The sequence below is a fragment of the Cyprinus carpio genome, chromosome A17 (genome assembly GCF_018340385.1).
Source record: "Cyprinus carpio isolate SPL01 chromosome A17, ASM1834038v1, whole genome shotgun sequence".
Lineage (NCBI taxonomy): Eukaryota > Metazoa > Chordata > Actinopteri > Cypriniformes > Cyprinidae > Cyprinus > Cyprinus carpio.
Window position 1 is genome coordinate 9,316,887 of NC_056588.1, and position 12,786 is coordinate 9,329,672.

General features: G+C 36.4%; 1 protein-coding gene and 1 long non-coding RNA gene across 2 annotated transcripts in view; one reads left to right on the forward strand and one right to left on the reverse strand.

Moving 5' to 3' along the window:
- LOC122148147 overlaps positions 1-12,786 on the forward strand; it is a 112,189-nt gene that overhangs the window by 31,761 nt on the left and 67,642 nt on the right. The gene's annotated exons all lie outside the window — the stretch shown is intronic.
- LOC109085212 (G-protein coupled receptor 26-like) lies at positions 113-5,587 on the reverse strand. Its single transcript, XM_042773929.1, has 3 exons — positions 4,682-5,587; positions 2,752-2,869; positions 113-563 (listed from the first exon to the last, which is right to left on the reverse strand). The coding sequence occupies exons 1-3, from the start codon at positions 5,346-5,348 to the stop codon at positions 299-301; spliced, it is 1,050 nt and encodes a 349-aa protein (XP_042629863.1). The 5' UTR covers positions 5,349-5,587; the 3' UTR covers positions 113-298.

Consider the following 12,786-nt stretch of genomic DNA (forward strand, 5'->3'; position numbering starts at 1 on the left):
TGCCCTACAGATTCTCTTTGAATGTTGGCTAACTAGCAGCTTTTGTGGATTGCAGCTTTACAGAAGTTTGATTTCAGAATTGATTGAAGAAAGAGAGAAAGAAAAAATGAATAAATACTTTTATAAAAAGAATATCTTTGCTACTAAATCTTTTGCTACAGTTACATCTTGAATTCTTTTTGAGTTGAGAAATGCAGAGCCCGGTATCCCGCTGTTTCCTCTGTCTGCATTGATCTCTCTCCCTCCAGAGTCAGAGCTCTACCTTTGTGATCGTTCATCTCTATAGCAACAGGAGTCCTCAGTTTGTAGGTCTGGCTTCGACTTCCCCATCTTTTACGTTTTCCTTGGCCCTCCCAATCTTTCCATTTTCCTGCTGATGCCCATAGTTATTCGGGGAACTGTGTTTCAAGAGTCGATTGATGATGTCACTGCAGGTCTTCCTGTACTGGTGTCGCAGAAGAGAGTAGACGAAGGGGTCACATGCAGCTTTGCTGTACACCAGACTCTTACACAGCACACCCCAATATGGATTAAATGGCTCCGTCACAAATAGCTCCACAATCCTAAAGACATGACACCCACATGAGCAAGACAAGGTGCAAAGTCTGTTCTCTGCAGTTAACACATTTTCGCTATCCTTGATATGGAAGGTTATACATTTGTTTAGCAGAGGAAGTGAATGCAGAACAATTTCTATTTTCAGTTTGGTTATGTGGGGGGGATAATCTGTGACCAGAATGGGACACTAACAGTTGCTCATAAAAATTGCTTTTGATAGGAGCTTTGAGAAAGAAAAGCTGCAGCAAGAGTCAGGGATACACCAGACCGTTCATCCTTCCATCTTCTCTGAGCTTATCCAGGTTATGTAACATGCCTAGTCAGAAGGCCCTTCTACATTTTGGAATATGAGTCAGGTGGACATGCATGACCAGAGACATTAGTACAAGAACTGCAGGCTTCGCATTTCATAACTTGTAGGATACTGTTGGGGAGAGACCAGTTTTTGAGAAATGTTTACAAAAAGAAAGTACTTGTAATTAGATTATAAGATGTTTTAAAATCCTTATTAGATTAGTTACTCTTTAATGGATCACATGATTGCATGTTATTCACACAGAGATTCAAATTAACAGCACATTTAGACATTCACAGTTCTCTGATGTCAGTTACTGATAACACTGACATGCAGGTAAACTAATTTTTTATTTATTTATAGTGCTTTCATTTTAAAGTTTTTTTTTTTTTTTTTTTTTTTTTTTTTTTTTTTTTTAAGTTCACATTTTTATGAAACCCCGCAGTTCCTTCACAAACCCCATTTTGGGAAACCCTGACATTTAGGGATGTAACAATTAACCGTGAGCCGGTTGAAAATCTATTCAAATATGTGACGATTCAAATCGGTTGAGATGATAAACAAATCGCGATCCATTTAGGGGTAGGAGTTTATATGAATGCATGTCTGAGGGGAATTTACTGTCTTTAGAAAAGTTTAGATGGATTTTTTTTTTCTTTTATATCTTGCCTCTGTATAATACATATTAAAGTTCATGAGTGCAGCGCTGCTTCGTTTACAGCAGAAACCAAGGAAACGCTTTAAGCGCCGCCTGCTGGCAGAGAGTGAATCTGCATCTCATTCAGCTCTTCCGCTGTTTCATGCAGATATTTTTATGTATAGTTTCACAAAACTGAAGTCAAAACATTCTGTTTTTGCTTCACAATTTCTAAATTATACAATCTAATTTAAATTAAAAACTGTTCGTTGTATGTATGCAGCATCTTTGTTTGGATCATGATTAAAATGCAGAAAGCGCACAGACAAAGCCTTATTTTGTTTATATAAAGAGAGATTTATTTTGTTACTAATTTATTTGATTTGAGGCTTCAATTTAGTTTTGTTATTTACATTTACGTTCTATTTAAATTTTGTCATTTAGCAGATGCTTTTATCCAAAGCGACTTACAAATGAGGACAATAGAAGTAATCAAAACCAACAAAAAAGAAATAATATACAAGTGCTATATTAGTATATTATTATAGTTATATTTCAGTTTCACAAAGAAATGTACAGCATTTTGGCCAAGCAATAATAAAAGGACACATTTAATTCATAATTTGTATTAAATATCATTTTGTTTAGAAAAAAAAAATCACGAATCGAATCGTGAGTTGAGTCAATTGTAACATCCCTACAGACTTTTATTGCACTTTGTGTTGTTGATAATAAAGAATAGAATATATTTTCTTTTTATGTCAATTTGGTACAATAATTTTATTCAAATCTATGGGATAAACCAGTTAGGTCAAAAGAATTCTAAAAGTAATCAAAAAGTAGACACATTATATTACCTAAAATGTGTAAATTAATAGATTTACATTATAGAGTACAATTTTCATAAGGTACTTATGGTACATTACTTAATCAGCATTCAGCAATGATCAACATTACTTATTATTTAAATTATTACTGTGTGTTTGATTGCTTTTCATTTTATCAATATTACTAACACTTTTCAAATTTGCTTTAAACACACATTGTTCATTATAGCTAAAATAATTAGTACCATAAAATGGTTTTAATTTAAAAAAACTATTCAGTAATGTTCCGTAACAAAATGGAAAATATGTTCTGAATGCCCCTGGTCTGTTTAATCAATACGCAGTGTCCTCCAGCTTATTAATATTACATCAAGCATGCAGCTAACAACATCCAGGGATCTCAACCTGGCCAGGGAGAAAAGCAGATGGCTCACCTGGTAATCACATAAGGGGTGAAACAGACAACGAAGGTTCCAATGAAGGTACTAATTTTGCGGGTGGCTCTCTGTCTCCTCCTTTTCTGCTCCTCCAGACAGCGCTGACGAACACTGGACAAAAGTTATGACCTCAGTATTATGTTATGCATATGAGACAAGCTCACTGGACTGAATTTTATCCAGCTTGAAACAGATGTTAAATAAAACTTTATCCATGCACCAGACTTACATACTTCAGCAATGACAACATAAGGAACATTTTAAATATTCTGACAAAACATTCAAGAGACCTAACAGCTGTTCTCATAGAGTCAGGATGTTTGCTCAGGCTGTTTCAGTGAATCATTGAAATGTCAGATTAACTTCATCACACCTGCAGTGGATTATCTAACACTTGCTCACATGGTCACGTCAAACAGAAATACGGTGTGATTGGTTGATTGCTATATCATTCTATAAAAAGTTATAGCTTTTTGTTTATTTATTTACAAGGATAGCAACAGCTGCCAGTCGTTTTCCTTTCTCTTTCCATGTGTGGAGTGTTGATACATCCCCTGCCTGAATACCAGATGTGCTCATTACATGTGGTGTGTAGGGCTATTGTGATTTGTCATTGTTGGTTAATAAGTTATTATAGACAACATGTTGCTATTGAAAGTCATCCAGAGCTCTGGGCAATGAGCTGCTGATGTTCACTCTCTGACAGATGTCTCTTGATATCTGTTGGCACATGAGAGAGTGTGTGTTCAGCCACAATATTTGATAGCAGAATACAAATGTGTCACATTTTATTATTTAAGGTCATCATTGATTGATTTTAAAGTAGGAATTGTTGATCACAGTCCTATTTGTTCTGTGTCATTGTACCAGTTACATTTGTAATTTTTATTTTTTTAGGTCTGTCATGTTTGATTTTAATGTAGTTTTTGTTGTCATGTTTGTTGGTTTTTTGTTTATTTTTTAAGTATGTATTCTGTGAAAAGTCACATGACCTGAGCTGTTCAATTCTAGTTTGATCCATTAAAATATGATGCCTTTTATCAGTGAGTGTCTGTTTACGCATTTGCAACATTTTTTTTTTCAGCTCTGTCTTCCACTAGTTACAATTTTGACTATATTTTAAATTCATTAATTAATTTATTTTGAATATGTAGTTTGTTTCTGTGATATATCAACAGAATAAAATACATGTTCACTTATTTACAAACAATTATTTAGGATTCAGTCAGTTAAAATCCCTGTCAGATTGAGTAGAGGGCTGTGGACCAAAACCGTGGTGCTGAAACCCAGTAGCTCTGGAGTTTCTCTGGCCTCTTGCATAATCTAGTGCTTAATATGTTATATAATATTTATTGGTGCAGACACTTAAAACGAAAAGCAAAATTTGAAGAGAATATTAGAAAGTTTAACAATCAAAAAAGTTAATTAAGTTACTTATAAAGAAAAAGCATAAAGAGCAATTAGGGAAAGGGGCATTCCCAGAGTTCCCTGTACAAACATTATTGGTGTTATTGGTTATGTACACTTGTTTGGGTTTTTTTGCATTTTAATGTTATTTATTTAGAGTTTACAATGTTTGTTAACATGATGTTTGTGGAAACATTTAAATTATACTGACTACAGGTGTTGCATGTGACAATCGTGACGAACTTTTAATCAGCATATGGTTTATAAATACTTATTGTTACCAGTGCTTTGTTAATGTATATCCTATTTAATTAAATGGCGTATTGACAGTTAATGTAGCCTATATAAAACAGGCCATAGCCAATATCCTTATCATCGTCAATGTATTTCTACGATAAAGTTCACCACTGCTGCCAACTTTCTTTCATTCATTCATTCAATCATTCATTCATTCATTCGTTCCTTCCTTCTTTTCTTTTTTATTTTTTTTTTATGGTTATTATCTGTATATTTTAACTCGGTTTTATGTCGGGTAGCAGTAAGATCGTTTGCATGGTTATCACGTCTATGCGCTTACAGTGAAAGCGCGCGACTTTGAGCACTTTCAGATATGTGACGCAGAGCACCACCGACACCAACAGGAACGTGAGCGAGTGCAGCACCACGGTGTAAACAGCGAACTGCGTCTTGGCATTGACCGCCCTGCCGTTACAGAGCGTGCACGAAGCGTAAAGTTGATGGTAGCCCACCCAGGAGAGGCACGCGGGAGCCACAGAGAAGGACAACGAGTGCACCCACGTGTAAGCCAGAGCGATTACAGCGTCCCGGTGACGGATCCTGGAATGGTAACTGAGAGGGAACACCACTGCAACCCAGCGGTCGATGCTGAGCGCTGCCATACTCAGCATGGAGTTGGTGGTCAAGAAAGTGTCCAGAAACCCGACCACCTGACAGAAAATTTGTCCTCCGGGATGTACATTACTCAACACCCCTAAAAGAGTCAACGGCATGCTGGAGGCGGACAGAAGCAGGTTACAGAACGTCAGGTTGAGTATAAACAACCCAGGAACCTGCTTGCGAATTTCTGCACTGTACAAGAAGCAGATCAGCACTAGCACGTTGGACAGCAGCGACACAACGATGATCACGACGATTAGGAGAGAGAGCGCGAGCTCCGCTGTGTGCATGATGTTCCCCGCTCTTAAAGCCCCCAACTTTGAACCACAGCTCCAGGACAGTTCATGACTGGAAACTAAATTGCATCAATACAACTTGTAGATCCCCCCAACGCGATATCCACTTGTACATACGCGCGAGATGCACGGGTTTCCATGACTCCGAGCTCCGTTTAGTCAGCAAAGTGTTGGGGAAATCCATCTAAACGGTTGGAACGCGAAATCTCAAGAGAGGACGAATAATCCGCTCTTCTTTTGGAACGCGAAATCTCAAGAGAGGACGAATAATCTCCAAAATGTCCCCCCCCCCCCACCCCCCACATACACTCACGAAATGCGCACACGTGACTAGCGTCAAAGAAATCGTCAGGGAATTAATTTTGTGGAGAGGACTAATTTTAGAAGTGCTTATATTTGTCGAAGGGAACTCTTTCACGTCACGATGAGGCAAAAACCCTGGGTCTCGTGGTACAATTTTGTGATTCGCTCTCGCGCATAGCTTCAGTCCTACAAGGACCTTGAGAGCAGTAGGCGTTTTATTTCCCTTTTACTAAACGCGATTTGTAACGCATTAGTTTAGCTTTTTGTAAACTATGTGCGTCTCAAAGTTTTATATTAATCCATGTTTCCCTGTGCGAAATGAAAGAAGTTTAGAAATCTACTGATTGTTAAACAGAATTCGCCCTTGAAACAGCTTTATATGTCAAAATGTCACGATTCACCCCCCCCACACCCACACAAAAAAAACATACACGTGCGTGAAAAAAATGCGCACACGTGACTAGCGTCAAAGAAATCGTCAGGGAATTGGTTTTTTGTTTTGTGGTGATTTTTGATTTTATTATTGTTTGTATTTGTCGAAGGGAACTCTTTCACGTCACGATGAGGCAAAAACCCTGGGTCTCGTGGTACAATTTTGTGATTCGCTCTCGCGCATAGCTTCAGTCCTACAAGACCTTGAAGATCAGTAGGCGTTTTTATTCCTTTTACTAACGCGATTTGTAACGCATTTAGTTTAGACGTTTGTAACTATGCGTCTCAAAGTTTTATATAATCCATGTTTCCCTGCTGCGAATGAAAGAAGTTTAGAAATCTACTGCTTATTGTTTCCCTGCTGCGAATGAAAGAAGTTTAGAAATCTACTGCTTATTGTTAAACAGTAAATTAATGTCGGGGACATTAAAAACATGGAGATTTTAAAAGGGCTTTTTCACGCACGTGAACGTGAATTTTCATGCAGTGAATGCACGCAGGCACTATCCATGTTTGCGTGTTTACTTGAATCGTGTTTTTTGCGTGAATTATATTTGAGACTAATCTGTCTCCATACATGTTGGCTTACATCTGAAAATTAGATTTTTCATTTCAATCTCTGACAAGCAAATGTTTTATTCATATCAAAGAATTCCTAGATAGAGTGAAAAATAATCTGAGCAGCTCTTTTCAGCAGCAAATGCAATAGAGGCAGACACAAAGAGAAATAGAGAGTGAAGGAGGGTTTTGAAGTCTTGCGACTTTTAATTAAAGCTTTAGTAAAATATTGATTTAAGTTATCTTGGGGAGAAATAGGCTGTATTTATTGTTCAGGCCAAATCATTTCCAACATACATCCACACCTGTGTTTATTGCTAATTTAACAGGTAATCATGTTATTGTTGGATTCTATTAAAGTAGATTTTTTCATGTTATTGTTGGATTCTATTAAAGTAGATTACAGTAATTAATGTAATGTTTTCACAATCACACACACAATCACAATCACACCAATTTATTTGAAGGATATTTAATGAGTTATATTGAGGTATATAAAACATACTGCCCTTTTTAACATGTTTTTAAATGTGTGATCTCAATAATACCGATACCTGTATTACTAATACGAACAGTCGATTCTGTGACTTGGCTCTGCATTCGAATACAAAAATAGAGAGAGAGTTGGAGAGGAGAGCCAGGCTTCATGCATTTGGCTCTTGTTTGGCTGGGGATGTCAGATGAATTTCCTGTCACTTTGTCTACATGAATCTGCAAGTGAATTTGTACATGCGGATGTGTCTGTGCAAGTGCACTTGTTTGCATGTCATCATGTAGGGCACTACTTCATTTAATGATATTTATAATTATAGCACTATTTTGACTGGAATGAGAATGACATTTGAAATTTTTCCCTTTTACCAGATACTTTGCTAGGGAATTGTTTTCGTTTTGGGTCCTCCTAATTAGAAAGCAACCCTGACATTTGACACTTTTACTGAACCAGAAGATCAGTACACACACACACACACACCCAAATTCTAATGCTGGATGCATTTCTAACTGACTGCAGTGTTGCTCTTACAACATAAACCCCTGTTTGCACTGTACTACACTTGTACTGCACGCATACACATTCTCACACTCATACTAGTTAGTGGCTCACTGAGGCTGTGTAGTGATCAACACTGCCCTCTGTTACCACGGAAACGCCCACGCTATCTGGGCAATGGGTGTGTGGTGGTCCATCCCATGATCCTTTGTGACAGCATGAACGATTCTGACCAATCAGTGGAGCAACTGCACAGATCTCGTTATTCTTTTTGAGGGGGCGATATGGACAGCTCGTCTTGATGTGAAACAGTCTTTTATCTCCATCGCTTTTTTCTGCATAATTCCTTTTTTTTTTTTTTTTTTTTTTTTTTTTTTTTTTTTTTTTTTTTTTTTTGAGCTAATTTGTGTTTTAAAATATTAATTGTAGTCAGGAATAATTAGACTTTTAAGTGAAGGCTAAATAATTTTGGCATCTTGCGAAAGCTTGCCATTATTTTTTTTCATGTGTATTATTATAATACTTATATTATTAAAACAATTATACTGAAGGTAATTATGTGTAATTTGTTGATGCTATTGTTTCCATAGCCTGAAATATACAGCCTGAGATTTGTGTGTACAGTATATGAGTGATGTACACATGATCTGCATGGTAAATACCATGAAATGCTGCCCTGTGGACTAGATGCATTGCATTCTGGGTCCAGTGATTCTGATTCTGCCAGATTCATTATTGTGTTGCTAGTTGCATGAGATGAAAGGCTGCATTTAAAAAAAATAAGGATCAATTTCTATTTCAGGTAATTTAGGCTGTATTATATTCGGGTCTGCTCTAAATCCAGGTCTTCAGACAGAGAGAGAGAGAGAAAAAAAAGGGAATGAAAAGAAAATAAAATAGCTGTGAATAATGCAATAATACATCGACCTATGAAGTGAGACTGTAGGTAAAGATCTCTATGACAAGACCGATTTCATTTGTATGTTTTTTTTCTTCTGAGTTTTAAAGGGGTCTTTTTTTTTTGTCAGGGCCTCCTGTGCAGCTGTGGCTCCACCTGGTGGTTTAACTGGCTAAATGCTTGGTCTGCATTTGAGTTTGATCAGAATGCATTTAATTAATTTTATTCAGAATAATTTGTATTTATTTATTATAATTTCCTGTCTGTTTGAGGACTGTTGTGTATTATGTATGCACTGCATATTCTGTGATTGTCTCTGAGGCATTTTATCTTTACTTTGACACCTAATTTATTTTCAGCGGTGGAGCCCCGACTAATCAAAGTTTAGTCCTCATTTGAAAATATGTTGTTTTGAAACTCTAGCTGTTATGTGATTCGGGGAAGCACTCAAGCACTCACAAGCAGGAGCAGATTTAGTCATTTATGGGGCCTAGGCAAAGACAGGAATGTGTCCTCTTCAACATATTAACTGGAATTTTCCCCAGATTCTTCTCACTGTCCACCTTGCACAGTGGTGTTCTCTACACTCTTAAAAATAAAAGTTCCAAAAGGTGGTTTTACATAAAAGAACCAGTTTGGATTCCCCAAAGAACATTTAAGTGACCAGTTCAAACCATATATATGTGTGTGTGTGTGTGTGTGATATATATATATATATATATATATATATATATATATATATATATATATATATATAACTGATATATATGTATTTTACTAGAAATAACCTTTAGTGCAGTTGAAAGGATCATTTGATGTTAACGGATCTTCAGGAAACCAATGTCAGTGAAGAGCCTTCATTTTTAATAGTGTACTGTTAATGTTGTTTGATAATTGCTTGCTATTCTAGACATTTAAATGTGAGCTCATTGTTTTCACCACAAGAGGGAGTGCTTAACCTTCACTAAAACAATTCTTGTCCCACAAGTCTGTCATCACTTCTCAACAAACCTAATAAACACATCATCAGTATAAGTGCTGTATGGTCTGTCCTCACAGGTCACAGTCAGGGTTAATCTGCAGTGTTTAGTCTGTTTAGCAGAACCATGAGGACACTTCTGTTTTCTAACTGATTTTAAAGCAGTAGTTCACACAAAAATAAAAATTGTCCTCATTTACTCACCATCATGGAGTTTCAAACACAACAACAGAAGATATTTTGAAGAATGTCTCAGCTGTTTTTGTCCATATTATAAAAAAGTCAGTGGGAGCTTTCAAAGCTTTCAAGCCTCAAAAGGACATATAATTAATTCATACAAATTATAATTGAACAAAAACAGCTGAAACTGATTTTAAAATACTTTACCATTACTTTCATTAAAAATAATACAAGTAAATAAATTAATTCAGTTTAAAAAATGTTAGAGCCAATTTGTGTTTTTGGTCTATCGCTTTATTGCTGAAATTAGATAAATTTAATATGCTAATGGCCTGAGTTCCAAATTGCAGTTTCAATGCAGCTTTAAAGAGCTTTGCAATATCCCAGCCGAGGAATAAGAGTTTCAACTAGCGAAGCGATTTTCTTAAAAAAAGAAAAAATAATGTCAGATGATTTTGAAGTTGGAGGAGAAAATGAGATGGGGTTTTTCACCCTACCCTACCTTTTTGAACCGGAGAAAACAGACGAAGACCTTTCCAACCTGATTTTGGACCTTGGACCTTTGTTGGCCACCATTGAAGTCCATTATATGGAGAAAAATCCTGGAATGTTTTCCACAAAAACCTTCATTTCTTTCTTTGTGACCGAAGACAAAAAGACATGAACATCTTGGATGACTTGTAGGTGAGTAAATTATCAGGATTTTTTTATTCTGAAAGTGAACTAATCCTTTAAACCTTTGTGGTTTCTCTAGACAGCTGAAAATTTGGTTTCTGTCTAATCAAAATTGTGACCATTCAAGTTTTCAGAGTTTATTTGTGTACGTGAATGTGTGTGTGTGTGTAAAGAGATTACTTTTTTGTTTTTATTGTTTTTAACATCAACCTGCCAAAGGTCTATGGATGAAAACTCTGACAATTTTCACATATTGTATGCATTATTAAAGTGCATTGTCCCTCATTACATAAACAAATAATAATGATAAAAAAAAACTATGACCTTTCAGATTTTGGGTGAGATCTTTAACCACTATGCTACACCATCTCTGAACAAAATTACTCCATTCACACAGGAACCAGCAAAGAAAAATTTAAAACGCATAGTGTTTTTAACGAATCTGTCAGAGTTTGCATTAGTTCTGCCAGCATTTTTTTTTTTTTTTTTTTATAATCTATGTACTTCTTGTTACAATGTGAGCAGCTTGCAAGGGGAAGTGAGGCCTCTTAGCTAAACACAATGAGATCCCTCTGGTGACCTTTCAAGTGTTGCAAAGGAATGTAAGTAGATCAGGCAGGTATGTGAAAGAGATCGTTCTTGTGAAAACCGGGCTTGTTGGAACTATGAAGCTTCGAACGGAAATCTGTAATTTAACTATTGAGGAGGAAAAGACAAGATAGAAAGGTTGGCAACTCTTAAGCATAATAACTGTTCCTGATTTTGAGTAGTATGTCCAAAACTGTTTGTCTTGCCTTAATAATTTACTGTTAGCTGTGACTTGAGTTGTTTATGAGTAGACTTCACTGCTTAGAGTAGAGTTCCATGATATAGATATGTTTCATTTTTTCTCCTGCCAAATGTCTCTTTCTGTCTCTCTCCATCTCTATTTATCTGTGCTCGGGTGAAACAGCCAGTTTAGTGAATGTGCTACTGGGTGTAAGATGATATATTTTCCCCTCTGTCTCCCTTCTTAGTGTCTTTATTAGCACGTAATGTCCAAAAAGAGGATTAGAGGAGGAAAAAGAGAGACATGGTCATGTGGATGGATGAATGGCATAGATAGGATGGTTAAAGGAGGGAAGGGAGGTTAGGGGAAGGAGAAGAGGAAAGAAGAGATCACACTGCTTGGGGATATTTGGGGGGATTATCTTATTAGTCAGACTTATGTGTGTCAGACAGACAGAGAAAGCAGGCAGAAGACTCTGGCAAATACTTTCCATGAAAGTTTCAATTAAGTAAAGGCAGGGTGTGAATTATGGGGTGGTTTGGAGAGGTCGGAAGCCACAAAATAAAACTGGAATCCCCCAAATGAAGACAAAACAAAAGGTTAGGGGATAAAGCTATGTGTCTCAACAGGGTTTTCTGTGTTTTTATTTATTATATTATTTGATATTGCACAGAACTTCATTTGAGACCCATACATGTCATGAGGAAGAAAAAATAGATATCTTGGCCATAAATTAAGACTTCGAAAATGTATTAATTTGAGTGAAATCGTGAACTAATTGATTTTCCTTGTTTTAATTTAGTTAAATCATGGCTCTGTACTGAGGCAGCGCTGATTAAAAAAAAAAAAAAGGATGCTCCACTCAAGACACTATTTGATAAGACGTGCTCCAAAAATATAACCAAATAGTCGAAAAACAGTATTAAAAGCTAGCAACTAAGGACTTCCTCTGACAGGTCAACTTGACCCCTGCTTCTTCTGATTGAGATTTTAAAATGTTCATGGTTTTCAATTCAATTCACGTTTGTTTGTATAGCGCTTTTCATGATACAAAATCGTTGCAAAGCAGCTTCACAAAAAATGAAAGTTTCTACATTACATTTAGAAGTAGCTTATCAGTGGTGACAATTTCAAGGTGATGTCCATATGGCAGATACGTACAGAAAAAAATCATGCAGTTAGTTAATGACATGTATTCAAACAAATGGTGAACACTACTAACAGCAATGATTATATGTTGTGATCAAACTCGTAGGAAAATTTGGTAGTTTTTATGTAGCATCATCTCTTGTCAGGTGTTCAGTTATCTCAGAACTTCATAAGGGCTGGTTCTCATTTAAAGAGAACTAAATTTAAGCAAAATTTAAGCAGAGAGTGTGTCTGAACGTTATCAGGAAGGCTATTCCAGAGTTTTTGAGCCACACATGAAAATGCTCTACCTACTTTAGTGAACTTTGTGATCCTAGATGCTACTAAAAGTCCAGAGTTCTGTGACCTTAGGGAGTGGGATGGGTTGTAGTGTGATAGAAGATTGTTTGGTAGGCAGGAACTAAACCATTTAGGTCCTTATAAGTAAGTGGTAATATTTTGTAACTGATATGGAACTGAATAGGTAGCCAGTGTAGAGATGGTAAAATTGGAGTAATA